The sequence below is a fragment of the Aythya ferina genome (genome assembly GCF_964211825.1).
Source record: "Aythya ferina genome assembly, chromosome: 6".
Lineage (NCBI taxonomy): Eukaryota > Metazoa > Chordata > Aves > Anseriformes > Anatidae > Aythya > Aythya ferina.
The window spans coordinates 5,665,333-5,681,508 of record NC_140303.1 but is presented as its reverse complement, the minus strand read 5'-3'; the positions used below and the strand labels follow the sequence as shown (position 1 = coordinate 5,681,508).

The 16,176-nt window shown below is 41.5% G+C and overlaps 1 protein-coding gene across 3 annotated transcripts in view; it reads right to left on the bottom strand.

The window, feature by feature from the left end:
- TMEFF2 (transmembrane protein with EGF like and two follistatin like domains 2) overlaps positions 1-16,176 on the bottom strand; it is a 321,829-nt gene that overhangs the window by 159,743 nt on the left and 145,910 nt on the right. For 2 of the 3 annotated variants that reach the window (XM_084522871.1, XM_084522870.1), the window contains one exon: positions 11,015-12,090. In XM_084522871.1, coding sequence (XP_084378997.1) covers positions 11,015-11,111 — 97 coding nt within the window. In that variant the 5' untranslated portion in view covers positions 11,112-12,090. Of the gene's footprint in view, positions 1-10,468; positions 10,866-11,014; positions 12,091-16,176 lie in introns of those variants that run through there. The other variant, XM_084522868.1, reaches the window with a different exon arrangement.

Genomic DNA, 16,176 nt, shown 5'->3' with positions numbered 1-16,176 from the left:
GGATTAGAGCAAAATTGCAGTGCTTGCAAGGTACGCCGGGCTGGCAGCCTCGGACACCAACGCAGTAGACTATTCAGCAGGGACTCTCCGAACAGGTATAAAACAATACAACCGGATGTCATTTCCTCTGCTGGAAAGAGCTCAGCTCTGGAAAAGCTTTCTCTCTGCCTTGGATCAGGCTCCCCAGGGACAGCACAGCTTTTCTGCCAGCTGAAGCACAAACCGATGTTGTCTAGCCCAGCATGCTTTTTGTGATAACTAGAGTTGGACCACTCCACCACACAGGAACATTCATGTTCAGCAGTAACAACCTTCAGCCACTCAAACATCTGACCTGAAGAGACAGAGCACTGTAATGTAATATTTCATTTCTGTGAAAACACCCTGAAATTCAAACACTACAGATATTCTTAAAAAAAAAACACAACACCACGAAACACAACAAAACGCACATGAAGGGGAACAGGAGGGGAGAAACCTTTCCACCATGAAGCAGAGGAGCAGGGACCAGGCCAGCTGTGCAGCCTCCACACTAGGAAGTTCCCCAGCCTGTCTGGTTAAAGCCCGGACAGCCTTGCCTCATCTCACAACTACCACTGCTTGGAGGAGGGGTCCCTTTGAGCCTGGATTATCCCATGACCCTGGGAAAGTAACTGTCTGACATAAACATAAGACAGTCACTTCACAGTTAGCAATGGACTACCAAAGTATTTGGTAACTAGCACACTTTAGTTAGGAAAATTCCCTCTGCTTTTCAAGCATGAAAGGCCAAAGATGTGCCTCATCAAGGTGAGGATGCTGACACAACCTAGCATTTTACCATGGTATTACCATGGCCTAGCTGTTCACAACCTAATTTAAAGTCTTGTCAAATGCTGTAACGTACATAATAATGAACATGGCAGCCTAAAATAGTTTGTTTCTAAATTTCAAGACTAGAGTTGTACAGCTAAAGAGACATGGTTGACATCAGCAAACCAGATGTTACTCAAGTCCTGAAGGCATCAAGTTTGATGTAACACAGTAACTAAGCACACACAACTAGAAAAAAGCTTGCACAAGTCTGAAGAGGGCACAAAGATTACTTTCTTATGATGAAAGATGAAAAAGTAGGCAAACTGACAGTCCAGTGATTTGTGAACCAGCAACAAGCCAAGACACATTCAACATGGTCATACAAAAAGAACAGCTCTAACTGTGAGATAAGAGTCTTGGTAGGTCAGAGAGCATTCAAGGAAGGGAGTTTGGTCACTCAAGAGGAATTCTTGGCTAATGTTAAATTAACAGAGCTAATGTCATTCTGAGTTGCATACTGAGGAAAATACACCTCTAAGCATTGCATCTCTGTTCAGGAACCTACATTTTAGGACAAATATGGAAACAGTAATAATAGCAAGTCAAAAAAAGAATTAAAAAAAAAGAAAAAATCCTTCATTGGCCAAAAAAATAACTGTGTTTTGCTTACATTGCCTGGTCTATTTTAACGTATCCAACACCAATTATAGAAATGAAATTTTAGGGTTTTGATGCTTAGTGTTCCCAAAAGCCACAAAGAAAAAGCTCTCATACATATCACAGATAAGACAATAAAATAACAGGAGCCAGTGACCAACTAGAGTAGCTTCCATTCCTAGGAACCACATTTCACCACAGGGAAGTAATCTACAACAAAAACCTCCAAGCCCCCCCGAATGCTCCAAAACCAAACAAAAAGAAAACAGCCAGCTGGCTGTCATTTCACACTGATGCTCATTGAAAAATAATGTTCCAAGAGGCAACTGGTGCCATTCTGGATGCAGACACCAGCAGCCTGCATTTTTAGGACTCATCTACATCCACAGTGGTATATCCACTACTGAATGAGCCACCAACTTTTATGTTTAAAGTGATACAGATAACACTAGACTTCAACCAGCTGTCAAGCTCTGCTCTGCCTTCCTCCCTTAGGCCTCTATTACCATTTCTGATTGCAATTACCTAAAAAAAAAAAAAAAAACAAAAAACAACAGAAGCTATACCCCCGTTTTAAGTCAAAGTAACCCACCCTTACTTCAGTGGGGCTGTGGACAGACAGCACATCAGCTATAAGTGTTAAGGACAAGCATCTAATACCCTTTGCCAAAGGGAAAAGGAAAAAATTGGATCGCCTTGAATACTTGGCATTGTGAGCGCACACAAACCTGAAAGAGAATAATTAAGATGAACGTTGGCCTGCTAGGTCTTCTTTAAATGGTGCTAGTCATGAAGGGAAGAAAAGAACCTTAGAAGAAAAAAAGTGATTAGAAGCGTTAAATCTGGTTGTTTGGCTTGATTCCCGTCCTGAGTCACACTCCAGTAGGAAATATAGACACTTGATCTCTCTTCCCTCCTCCGTCCTTTCTTTTCCCAGTGAACGAAGTGTTATGACACCCTATGTCACCCTTCCTGTTATGCCCCTTTTATACAGACATGCCTTTTCTACTCTCATGTCATTACCCTCATTCTGGATTGTACCATCATGCCTACCAAAGAAAATCTATTGACCGAAGGGTTTGTCCTTTGTTCAAGCATTCTGAGTAGATGACCCACCTTCTTCACTTCACAATAACTTGACAAAACTAAGGAACATGCTTATGTTTGATTAATTAGATTAACTAGTTGCAAACCAATTTCAGAAAGTGACTAATATACAGATTTTATTTTATTTTTAAGATGGAACTGTTATTTGGCAATATTCTCGTAGACTTCACAAAAAGTCTTTCTTTGAAAGTACTTTCAGGGCATTGCTAAGAACCAAAGCTCCATATACAGAAACACTAGAGAAGCCCCAGAATCACATGTATTTATAAAGCACTAACATGCCTGCAGATGACCAATAAAGAGATCAATTTTATTTTTGTTCTCTTTCTCCAAAATAGCCTTGTCTGAACAGGAGCCTGCTTTTAGAAGCTCCCGTGCTCTACAGCACACCCTTCAATTTTCAGTGGCACTATAGGCAAGAAAGTTCAATGTGTACCCAGCTGCTTTGCTAAATTGCAGCCAGAAGTCTTCAGAAAACCTGAGGGGAGAAAATACAGCATAACTTTTTAGTATTGCAGAAGCAGGAGAGAACCCCATCAGTAACAGCTAGGTCAAAACATCCCATCCACAAGGACACTGCTCAAGTGCAATGGGCTGAGCTGGTTGTCCTATAACATATGCATCTCTCACTCCTACAGCAAGTGAAAGCTCCGTATTTACAACGTGACTGAATAAAGCAAGCTTCCAGAAAACATTGCAGGAAAGAGCCCATTCAAACCGTCATTTCACAGCTTTTTATAAGGAGTAAAATCAGACTGGTGTTTGAGACAGGTGGTACTGGTCCATCTTTGTGGACCATCGTGTGACCTGGCCTTGCCCGTCCCAGCATTCCCAAGGAGGAAAATTCATCTTGCCATTGCAAGGTATAACACAGACTGAGCAGTTCAGCAGGTGTTTTTGTTCGCATTAAATGCTTGCAAATGGTGCCGCTAATTGAATTACAAATTAACTCATTATCAGATACAGTAAGCAATTTCTTTAAATTAAGTGGAGATTAATTAGAATAGCTGGGCAGAATAACTGAAGCAAAATGGTCCCACCCTCCTCATCAACATCTAAACCTGTCAAATAATTCTAACCCAACAGAAATTGATTTGGGGTTATCAGGTACATCTGTCAAACTAGCACCAAAGTCTTCAAAACCTGACCATTTTTACTAGTATTAAAATGTAGACATCTGATATCTACAACAACACTTCACAGCATCCTGAAAAACAGGTAAATATATTCAGCCATTTTCATTGAAAGAATGGATTCAGTCATGCATTTAACTGCTTACGAAGGGCATACTTGTTTGTTAGTTTAGCAAATTACAAAAAAGAAAACAGCACCTATTATTCTTTGTAACTTTATTATTTATGAAATCATTATGAGTATCAGGGTAATATTTCCTGATAGCTAATAATTACACTGACATTTCCTCAGGTTATGCAAATATATTCACTGCCACCAGTGACACTGGAGCAATCAAGGTTATCCCTCATATCATGACACTGTGCTACCATAGAACAAAACAATAAACATGCTAAAAAAAACAGGTTTGGAGGGGGAAAAAAGATTCTAATACTGCAATTTTAAAAATCTGTTCCTAAAGGAGAAAATGGTCAAACATTATAAATCATTATTAGCAACTGTAACATTAAGGACAAAGACAGTTTAGAAACAATCCATCAACTAATCAAGAATTTTCTTCCACCTCCCTTTTATAAAGGCAACACCACAAAAAATCAACCACCAAAGCCTTACAAGTGGCATTTTCAATGCTGAAAAATAACACCTTTAAGTCTTCTCATATGACTCACAATAAACATGACAAACTTTATAAACTATATTTTAATTGGAGTCTATGAAAAGGAAATTAATTTCACCAACCTTCTGTGATAAGGAAAGACGCAGGTATTTAATGCCAGCACGGTCTTGCAAACAATTCTGTAACATTTCCAAAGAAAGCTGGGATTCAGAATGACATCTTTTTAATCCCAGAAAGGGGCTAGTTAGGGAGGGCCCAATAAACATGTTTTAAGCATGTAAAAATATTAACTAACATTTCAAGAAACAACCTGCTCAGCAACAATCACTAACCTGAAGGGCTGGGAGAGATGAGGGCTATAAGAAGCTACCACTGAATTTTCTGTTCAGTGGTCAATACACATCTGACAACCAAGTTTATGATGGATGTTCATCAAGTAATTATTGAAAAAATTGTGTTCAGAGATATCATGGATGGATACATTTTTTTGGTATGTGGATGCTTGAGAAAGACCAGTGACAGATTTTATCTACTCTAGTAGATAATGCTAGAAGTAGTAAAAAAAAAAAAAAATCTATTTTAAGCTGACTTCTAGAAAAAAAAAATTATCTGAACTGTTCATTCTTCAAAGCTTCTTTTCTTTCAGTGATCTCATGTAAATGCAATGCTCATAACTTCTACTGGGGTTAAGAAACCCACAAGGCACACATATGCCAAGAGCTGAATGAAAGCTAGTGAGAGGCTAAATGTAGCAATCCCTTTCCTTTAAAAGCTGAAACAGGGCACAGTTAAAGCAAACCAGTGCTGGTTAAACAATCATGACACAAGAGCAAAGTTTTTTTCTTTCCCTTTTCTCCCCTTAATGCAAATTAAACCAGCATGAAAGCCTGACAAGCTGGCATGGATACATGGACAAGGCCACATCTTGGTGAGTCTTCTACGGTCTCCTCATCATGAGGACATGGGAGAGTCTTGAAGAAGGAATATGGTTGCTGTTACTCTGACAAACCCACTCAATCCCATCCACATCTAAAAAGTATGAGTGTTGCAATAAAGAACAGAAGCGAGGAGAAAGCAGATATGAGAGCTGCATAGCTGAAGACCTGTCTTCTGGAAAGGAAAGAGCAGAGAGTGGGTAGAAGAGTTAAAAACACTAACTGTAAAGCAATTAAAATTTGCTATAAAACTATCGGAGGTACCATATTAGAAAGCAGCCCATTTCCACAGCTACTAAAAGAGGTGCTGTAAATTAACCAAATGACACACTAAAAAGCTTAAACTTAAAGTCTGCTAATCCCTTTAGACTCAGTCTCTAACAATTTTGTAAGAGGAACTGCAGCTTCTTTTGACAGAAACAATAAATCATCCCCTCAAGCAGGGTATCTTGCTGCAAATAGGTATGTAAGAAACTAAATCTGTCCCAGTCGGTTCAGATTGGTGTTTTAGAGCAGCTTATGATTATGTTTTAGAAGAACTTTTTCCTCATTTAAAAACTCCATCAGTTTTAAAGTTAAATCCAAAGATAAATTGGGCACTTAAGGATATTAGAGGCTTTTTCAATAGATGTGCTGGACATTGTACTAGCTTTCATGTTATTCCAGAGGCTAGTTAAGCTCATTGTTTGAAGTCCAAAAGCTTTTGGAAATTGATGTCTAGGGCTAAACTTAAATCTTTAAACACTTTTCAAAGGAAGATTCATTCTGAGAGCCAAACAGTCTTAGCAGTCAGCCTTTTCAACAGGACCTATTTGCAAAGATAGATCTAAAAGGAATTGCTTCATCTGGCTGCACCAATGAAAACCATTTTGAGAGAAAGAAATCCCTAATACATCAGTCTGCTGTATCCACAGAAGACAGCAGCTTCTGCTTTGCCCTTCATACAACTGAAAGTGAAACCAAGACATTCAATTCTTCATCTTAGGGCAGGGGAGAGGTACTGTAAAAAAGGGAAATGTAGATGTAAAGTACTGAGATCCTTTATTTGGACAGCAGATAAGACAACAGAGATGCATTTATTGATTTGCTGCTCTGCTAATTAACATACCACTTTCAGTCTTAGCTTTCACCAAAAGATTGAGCTGTTTCAGGCAGTCTTGGAAAGCCGCTCCTCAGAGTGATGCTACCTTGAAACAGAGCAAAAGCACTGTAATTTCTATTTTTAACTGCTAATGCACAAGCCAATTTTACAAACGCCCTGCTCCACATTTTCTGACATGTGGAGTGGTGCACAGCAATGGAAGAGGCAAACAAAGCAACAGGAGTACTTGCCTTTAGCAGTGAATACACTGGAATAGGGCACTAGCATGGAAGAGAGCCCGCGTGGTCAATATGGAGACTTGAGATCCGCATCCTTCATCAGACATCTCACTCCCCCTGCTGTAATGCACCCCTTTGTGACCGCTAAGTTACAAGCCATTGTTTAGCAACTAGAGAAGATTAAATAAAAAAAAAATCTGTTCTCAGTTTCTGGGACCGCATTTCCATGAAGTTCTCCCTCCCTTATTTTCTGAGGGATCTGCTCACTCACAGCCACAACAACCGCAGCTCCAGCAGGAGGAAGGGAAAGATGAGGTCCTCTGCATCCTGCGGTCTTCCACAGGGGACCACCCATCGATTCCAGCCCGTGCTCAGGATCAGGGCAGCCAAGTGTGGAAGCAGCACGGGAGAGGGAATGCATCACCAGGGAAGCAATGCTGTCCGTGGTGCTTTGGAAGTTCAGCCTACATATCTGCAGTCCCTGGGAGGTGGCACTCAATTAAACCACAGTCAGGCACTCAGCTGGCTCTATACAGACCCCCCAGCCATCAGGGAGGCTGTGCTTCTTAATACCAGCTTATTTCATCTGCATCACAAGGCAGGAAAGGAGTGATCATGGTCTGCCCAAGCTCAAAGTCCAGTTTTTCCCTATTTTTTCTCAGTAATTACTTGGAAAATTCACTTTTATTCAGAATATCAGCACAGATCCCTGACTTTTGTTCCTTGCTACATGCAGATAATTAACCCACAAACCCAGTAGTTTCACAACAAGAAAGGAAGAAAACAAAAATAGAGTATAGAAGAGGTATATGCAGTCGGAAGGCCAAATACATACAGCAATTTTCAAATTAGACACATAGTTAAAGGAAATATTTCACAGCTCTCCAATGTACAGACATGGGACGACTTCTAAAGCCTGGGAAGTTCCCGAGCTCACAGACTGCTGCACACAGGGAAGGCCCCATGTGAGAAGACACTCCTCTATTTTGCCTTTTATTTATTTATTTATTTTTAAAACACACCATTTCCCCCTCTGCCATGAAGCATTTCCAGCAACTGATGGAACTAGAGTTTTGGGACATGAGCAGATAATCTCATACTTCAAGAGATGAGTGTAATGCTGCTCCTCATATCCAGCGCACCTCAAATGAAGTGCGTAAGATAATGCCTTCCTTTTTTCCCTGGTGCATTTTATTCATACCCTCAGTGTATCAACGTCAAAATGACACTATTTCCTTATGTTTTGAGAAGCCCATTTGTTATTAATTACTTGCAGATTTACAGTTCCAGAGAGCCAAATACAGGCAATTAAAATAAAATTCTTAACCTTTACACCAAAAGGAGCAATACGCTGGCATTGTAACAAGATGGACTGTAATGGCATTTCATAAACCTGCAAGCTCATTTAGAGCAACTGCATGACAATGTTTTAAGATGGAAAACAAGCAAAAAGGCAGGTTGCAGGAAAAAAAAGCATAGGGGTAAAACACGCTGGGATTCTACAGCAGCCTTGAACAGAGCACCCAGATGAGGATCCCTCGCCCAGATGATAGGTACTTGAGCCTTCTATTTAAGTGCTGGTGCCCCAGGCTTGTTTGCCTCAAGCAGGGACATGAATCTTACACCAGAACCCACTGCAGCTTCTGGTAAGGGACCTCTTGGTGTTTGGGAGCTCTGGTGGTCCCAAACAGATCTATTTTCCTGGCTGGAAGCATGACTGCTTTTCAGGATATGACCATGTGAAGATACCAGCTGTTTGTTTGAACAGCAGGCCCATTCCCCAAGCACAGGTGTGCGGGTAACTACAGCAAAAAGAGAACAGCAACATGCTCTTCTTCACTAGTCCTTCTAGAGCCAAGGCAGTGCTGGGCAAACCAATTTTGGGGAGCTGCTTGCCACACTGCATTTGTCCCACCGATGAGGCAGGTGTGAGCAGAAGGTGCAGCCAGCCCTGCTGATGCTGCTGCAGGGCGAGGGGAAAACCCAGCCTGAGAGTCCACAATGAACACAGAGGGCTGCCAGGTAGAAAGACAAAACCAGCCTTTTACTACCAAACTGAGTGCATTTGATCTGAAAAAAAATCACTAAGGCACAATAAATACGGAACCCCACAAAGAAATTTTTTACAGTCAATTTTCAGAGGAGAGCTGCAATTTCTGTAATGAACATGCATTAAACCCTCAATAAAAAAAGTTAATTAAGAAAATGAGTTTTTTTTTTTTTTTTTTTTTTTTAAACTCAAAACTACTCCGCTACTGAAAAATACATTATGTACAGTAAATATGGTTTGGCAGGAAAGGTTTGTTGCGGGTCTCCATTAGTATGGATAACAGACTTCTGTTCCAGGAGACCTGAAAACAAATTCAGGCGCTCCATATAGGGAAATAAAATATGAAAAGCAGCAGCACATGAAACACCACAAGATCATAAAAAGGCAGAGAACACAGATGTGCAGAAACAGCACAAAATCCACAGGAAAAAAGAAGGGTCAGATATACGCTATTAAAACAGATAACTGAAGTGCATGCTTTCTCCCATCTCACATTGCAGCAGATTGTAGCCAAAGCTAAGTACCGCACAGTTTCATCTATCAGTAATTAAAAACAAACAAACAAGCCTCTGTAAAGAATAGATGGCTTTTTGGTCACAGAGAGAGATTTTGAACATTCCCGTACTGACGGCTTCCACATTTTCTCTGAGTAATCCAAGAAAAAGCTAGCGACAGCGTCCCAAACCAGGAGGCAGTAAATAAGGGTGTCAGAGGCGACAAAGGAAAATACTGAAGAAGGTTCAGAGAACAGCATATGTGTATGGTGTGACAGGCACAACCTATACGGAGGGAAAGCTGCAGATTAAAAGACTGTTAGTCACAAGCGGAGAAACATAAAAGGAGGAAGAAATCAAAGAGAAAGGTCTACTTGTATCATTAAGCGAGTAGAAATACAGAATAAGCCTTAAAAATGAAAAAAAAAAAAAAAACTAACCTTTACTGTGGCTCATAATCGTAAAAAAAGAAAGGCTAAGTTTTGCCAAAGCAAACACAAAAAAAGCTAGCAGGGTTCCTCAGACTCGACACCTAAAGAAATGTTAGGCTGGTATTTTGAGGAGAACTCAATACTTCCACCCTGAGCAGCACACGCATCCTCAGCAGCCAGCTAGAGCACAACGAGTAATTGCTTTGTGGGCATTCAGCTTTGGTTTCCTTGTGCCAGACCAAGAGGGATAAGCAGAGCACAGCCCACCAGCAAGGTTCCTGGTCACCAGCAGGAGCTGGGAGCTTCCTGGGAGCTGACCAAGAAACCCCCCCACCCACGGGGTGCCCTGGGGCACAAGAAACAGGATTCTGGAAAACGTGGCAGCTGCAGTGTTTATTACAGCTTCTTCACCCATGCCTCGGTCCCAGACTGTAACTAAAGCTGACCAAGCCCTGCAGCCTACCCAACACATTTCCCTTGGCTGTAGCAGGCAAAGAAAAGATAAACTCATCAGCAGATTGAGGAGCCCCACTGCCTAACATGCCCAAAGGTTTGGAGATGCATACCCCAAGTAACACTGGCCTGCTGCTTGAGACCACAAGCTACGTACACAGAGGCCCACTTCTCTGAGGACCTCTGGGAACAGGCCCAAGCACATCACTCTGACATGATTAAGAATAATCATTTTTCCTTCAAAGTCCACTCTCTACTCCAAAAGCATCATCTTTTTCACCAAAAAAAATATCATACAAGCAGCACAAAGATAGCCGCTCGCACCTGTTCTTACCGTAACACGGATCATTCCTGCAAAGGAACAGGAGATGCAGCACCTCAGCTCACGCTAGGAGAGGACACACTCCCCAACACATGGGAAACATTCCCACTACTTGCTTTGCCTGTATCAATTCATCGAGCACAAAGCTTCTTACCTGCTTCCTGGGGGAGAAGAAGGAGCCCTGGCTTGCTCTTGATCTGTGTCCTCTTCTTGCAGGGAGGGGAGACAGAACCTGCTGCCTGAGAGCTGCTGTGAGACCCCAGCCACCCCACCTGTGGCTCATTTGTAGCCTTGGCGACAGCACAAAACCAGTGGGGGTAATTCAGCTCCCAGGTGAAACTCTGCAGGCAGCAATTTAGCACTTGCTTCCAGGTGGAAGGGGGAAATGATTCTCCCGTGCTAAAAACAAAATGCTCCCCATCTCCCATGTGTAGGTTTGGGCTTTAGGAGAAGAAGTTTACCCTGATAAATGAATCCCTGTCTCCAAGAACTGTTGGTGTTTTATCAGGGAATATTTTTGCAGCTGTCTTTCACAAACCGCTCACTAAAACATTTGCTCACAGCAGTTTTTGCTGCGTTGGTGCACAAGTCTGACCCAGCCCCATCTCAGCCTCACTCCATTATTAGGTGCTTTGGAGGACAGGCCTGGGAATGAGCGCTTAGGAATTGCCTTTCCCTGCGTAGAGGCTGCAATCCTTACCCATTAGAAGCTGCCTAATTCCAGGTCGATAGCTATGCAGTGACTGATGGCTGCAGGTCCAGCTTTGCATCGTCTGGTGCCCAAATAAGCTCTCCATGGTAATTACAGAGCATGTTCCGTGGTGGTGGTTCCTCACAATGGATGCCTGTGGGAGCCTGTGAATGACTGGGCTTCTTTAGATATGCATTTATTTGAGTTTTTACACACGTTAAGGTTCTAAAAGAAATGTCTCTGCAAACAATATATTTCTCATGCAAATGTTCCCATAAAGTTGTATATGATGTAAATTTGAGTTAAAAAAACAATCTTGTGTTTTGGTATTTTTGCATGCTGTTGCTTTGTAAATGCAGGCTGTTTCCCTGCTCTGCAGAGAGGTGCCATGCAGCTGAAGCATCAGTGAAGTTTCATTGTGAGTACTTAATTAACAGAAAAATCTTAGGCTGGTTTTCAAACAGGTGAGCTCAATGCACACACTTGAATGCAGGTAAAGCCTTCCCACCAGGCTCCTCCTCTCTCACACATGCCTGAGCCCAAGGAAAGGAGTATTTTAACTTCCAAGTCCCCTCACACCTCTTCCTTCTTGTTGCCAAGATGGTGATTATACTGCATATCGTCTTGTTGAGTCTGTTACAGTGTGTATTGTGTTACAAAAAGCCTTTCAGCATCCAGAAGTATCAGTCTGGCTGATTTCAGCTCCCACTGGTGCTAGTGGGAGTCTCCCACATGTGGGTAGCCAAACATTTGAGTAGGAATGTGGCATGGATCTAGGAGGAGAACGTTGTCTTTCATCGTGGCTAGCATGCAAGTTAAGTAGAAAAATATTTTTCTTCAGTCTGTTCTTTGGTATCGTGAAGATAAAGCATCTCTACTCTCTGTAAGAAACTCACCATGTGCTGCACTGGAAAAACAAGTCAGGAATAATTAAAGATGACATCTACTGTCCAAAGAAGCATCTTTGATAAATAATTCATCTTCAAAAACTTGAGAGGTATGAATGAGATGGCAAACAAGGTGCTCCCCTTCAGCGTGCGGGCCTTCCTGGCTGACCTCCTGCAGCACGAGCAGCTCATTATACCCTGGAGGTGGGGACAAAGAGAAAATAGCTTTATTAACAAATTTGTCAATGAAACTGTCAAGTACAGGTGTGTGCTGTAATCAAGTACTTGCATACTTCATGGCAGACACTATCATGCACCCCTTGAAGTATCAGCTAGGTTCCCACAGCAGATTCAGGGAAGAACAGGGACATCAGACTGAACTTGCCCCCCACAACCACAACAAATTGATAAGGGTTTGCACAGCGTCTGTCCTTCATGCAGGATTGTGGTGACAAATACCCGTGCGGTTACAACTGACATGGTGTTACATGGCCAGGGAGCACCCTGCCCATTTTCTATCCTTTATTTTTAGATCTGGTGGCATATGTATTTTGAGTGCTCTTAGTAGAAGGTCACAGCCAGCGAAGTGTCAGTACCATGCCATTTTCCATCGTAAGCTTTGAATAGTCTGACTTTACATATTTTGCTGCCAGTCTTCCAGCAATGGGATGTGTTTGCTTTCTCCAGCAGTCACTCTTACACACACCTACTGAAACACCTGCAGGAAAAATTTGCTCCTTTTAACCTTACATCATTCTTCCTGTAGCTCTCCTGCTCCTTGTGCTAGAGGGTGGCTGTTTCGAAAATGTTTAAACCAAGACGTTATCCCTTCTCCCAGGTTTAGCAAGCAGCAATAAGCCTTTTTCTTACTGGAAAATCCTACAAAGAAAATTTTAACAGAACCCGTCTTCGTAAATCATGTCACTTCACTGAAGGGCAATTGTGGATAAGAAAATTTAGATCAAATATTTCTATATAATTTACATATAGATTACATATATATTTACTGCTTAGGACTAGATTAGCCTATATGAAAATTCCTTCCATGAGAGGATTGAAAAGGAGCATTTCTGTATTGAGTGTACTTGAGCTGATTTCAAGTAAAAAGTATCTGAATGGGGTATTGTTATGTGACAGGCAACGCATTAGTGGGGAAGGGAAAAGTGCTCCGTGCCGAGGAGGGGCTCCCACGTGGTTTGAATTTGACAAATTCAAAAGAGCAGTAGGATGCTTCATCGGGAAGGGTGAGACAAAGACAGACAGACATTTTAGAGGTGCTCACAGCAAGCTGCTCCTTGCTCAGACTTTAAGACCCCCCCCAAAATACTTGTCAGAGTTTTGCTTTTCCATTTGCACGTTATACGGCTCAATTACATTTAACTTTGGACATTTCCCCATCTGCTTGCCAACCATCATTTACTTAACATAAATATTGATTTTTATTTTTTTTTGTCTCTGTTAATCAGAGCTCATCTCACAGACTCTTACCCTGCCAAAGGAAAGCTCCACGTGGATGCTGGTAGATTGTCATTACCTTACCAAGGTAAATTGGTATTACCAACATCCAATTAGTTGGATTACCAAACTGCCTTAAAAAAAAAGGAGAAAGGGGAAAAAAAAAACTCAGCTCTACACAGAAGATGTTATGTATATGTGTTCATGCCATACTAAAATCTCAAAGGGCTTTTTTGATTGGGAACTTGGTGGTGCTTTACACATTTTACAACAATTTTTTATTATAAAAAAAAACACATATAGAAGCATAAAAATTTTCTTGCCTCCTGTCTGTGCTTTTTCAGTACTTACACTGAGAAAACATGCACATCATTTGTGCTGCAGAAGTATTTAATGCTTCACACATTGCTAAGGGGGCAATCTTGATAGAAAACCACAATCCAATTTCAATTTGCTTTCATTTGTAGGCTGGCCTGGCCCATCACTAAGGCTGCATCACACAAAGGTCGAAGCCTACTGTGCCCCTGCTAGATAGCGAGGGGACTGCACACTGCTTGTGGTCCAAATTAATGTCAAGGGGAAATTCCAGGTTATTAACCAAGAGGCCAGAAATAAGAAGCCTCTTACTGAACACCTTCTAATATTTTGAATTTTTTTTTTAATGTCGCCATCAAACCAAACTTGTCAGGACACAGCACTCTTACTGGGAACCATTTAAATCTTGTCATTTTGCTGACACTTGTCCATTGAGGAAAGGATGGTTAAATTTGTCTACATAAAATGCAAGTGGACTCAATTTTTTTTGTTTACAAGTCAATCCACAAGACCTGAAAAAAAATAATATAAAAAAAACCAACACCCACACCTTTAAAGAATGGGATAGTACAGCCACACTTCCACAAAAAACGACTTGTGCAATTTGTGTTCTCCTAATCCTATACTGTGTCCATGATTCAGACAGGAAAAACTCTAATTTATTTGAGCATCCATGTCCAGAAATCACAGTTTTGAAAAGAACCAGGAAATACATTTCCACTAAATAAATTAAATGAGAAAAGTCCACACTTTTCCTATGAGCACGATGAGACTGCTTTCATGCAGGTTTGTATAGTTTTCATGTTTAGTGACAGAGGATGTTCCAAATTAAAATACGATTATTTTACTAAGAAACATACCCTTCTGCCCTTACAAGGTGACGAGCTGAATGTAGTGGGCATTATTGAGCCCCAGAAGCTGAAGAGCTGAATGTTGTGGACATTATTGAGCAAGTAATTGCTTCCCCCAGTGAATGTTATTTTATACAATGCACTACAATTTATTTTGGAATGCATTTTCACAGAAATGCTTTGCTATTCACAGAAGATGTGTAATGCCACAGCATTCTATTGTGGAGGGGGTTAATGAGAGGGAAGCGGTGTAAAAGGATGCAGATGGAAAAGTGAGCTAAGAAAGCACTGAGGGGACCAGTCTCCAGGCAGAAACCTATGGCAAGCAGCACGAACTTTCCTAAAGGGCAGTTAAAGTGACGTGAAGTGAGGCAGAGAAGGTCTGAGACTGGTGGGGTGAGAAGGGGAAGCCCTACAAGCAGCTGAGAACCACGGGATGAATTTTGTACAGGAGAAGAGGTGATACTGGGCCAACAGGAGGCTGTAATTAGGAGGTGAAGAATGACACAGGGAGAAAGCAGAGCTCTGTAGAGGATGGGAACAGTTTTGAAAACTGGGAGGATGTTTTTATTCTGAGAGGAGCTCAGAATGCAAATAAATGGCTGCATCTTACAGGACTGTGGCTATGTGCCCCCGTGTGCGGTACCAGTAGAAAAGATTTCTTTACAGACAAAAAGTCCCGTGAGAAAATCAAAGTCTGTAGGATCTTCCTTTGCTAACTGCTGAATGCTCACTGAACCCAAGGACAGGAGGAGCACAGAAAGTTACAAAAACATGAATTCTACCAAGCACCTGCAATGGTAATTGCAAAGATGCTCCTGGTTCCTAGGCAAAAGTGGGTTGGGACCTAGAGTGAACTGCTACTTCTTTTTTAAAAGACTATACTTTTGCTTTTATATTTTTCCTCTCTGAACTGAAACAAACAAAACAGGCTCAGGACTCAGTCGCAGGAGCCAAAGCAGGGAATAACATATGAACAACTCGGAGGAGTGGGACATGCAGTTTTATGGCTGATCTTGAACCATGGGACACCCATTGATTCTCCAAAATTGTTCTGGAGACAACTGAAGTGTAATAGTACATCTTGCCATGATTGCATGTTGATGCCGTTTCCTGCAGCGATGCGATGACACCGTGGTAGGGCTGTTAACCCATCTGTCACTTTCTGCATTTGTCTCAATCAAACTGACAAAAGGATGGTGTAAATGTGGCTTTGGGCGACGCAAACACGGCATTACAGACCTGACATATAAAAAAGGCAATTGGTATTGTGCAGAGGGACTGATATGACACAGACACATTTGAAAGTAGGATTCTTGCAAGAGGCCATTTAAATAAAAGATTTGTCACTTCTCTCAAGCAACTTGAGATTATTGCTAAGACACTCCAAAGTGATGTGATTCTTTGACAATCACCCTGCATGTATTGTGCAGAGCAACACACCCAGCATCAGGAGGAACAAATTCCTCTAATGCCTCATCCTTCAAAAATACAGACATCCACTTATCATTAGGCACATCTGAAAATATGTCCCGTGCAGGTGTAGTTTTAGGAAGACTGTTCAGGACTGTTAGGAACAATGTTCTGGTAACAGCGTTGTCTCCGTCTCAGCCAAAATATCCAACAGCTGAAATTCTGCTGAAGGAAGGAGAAGAAACTCAGG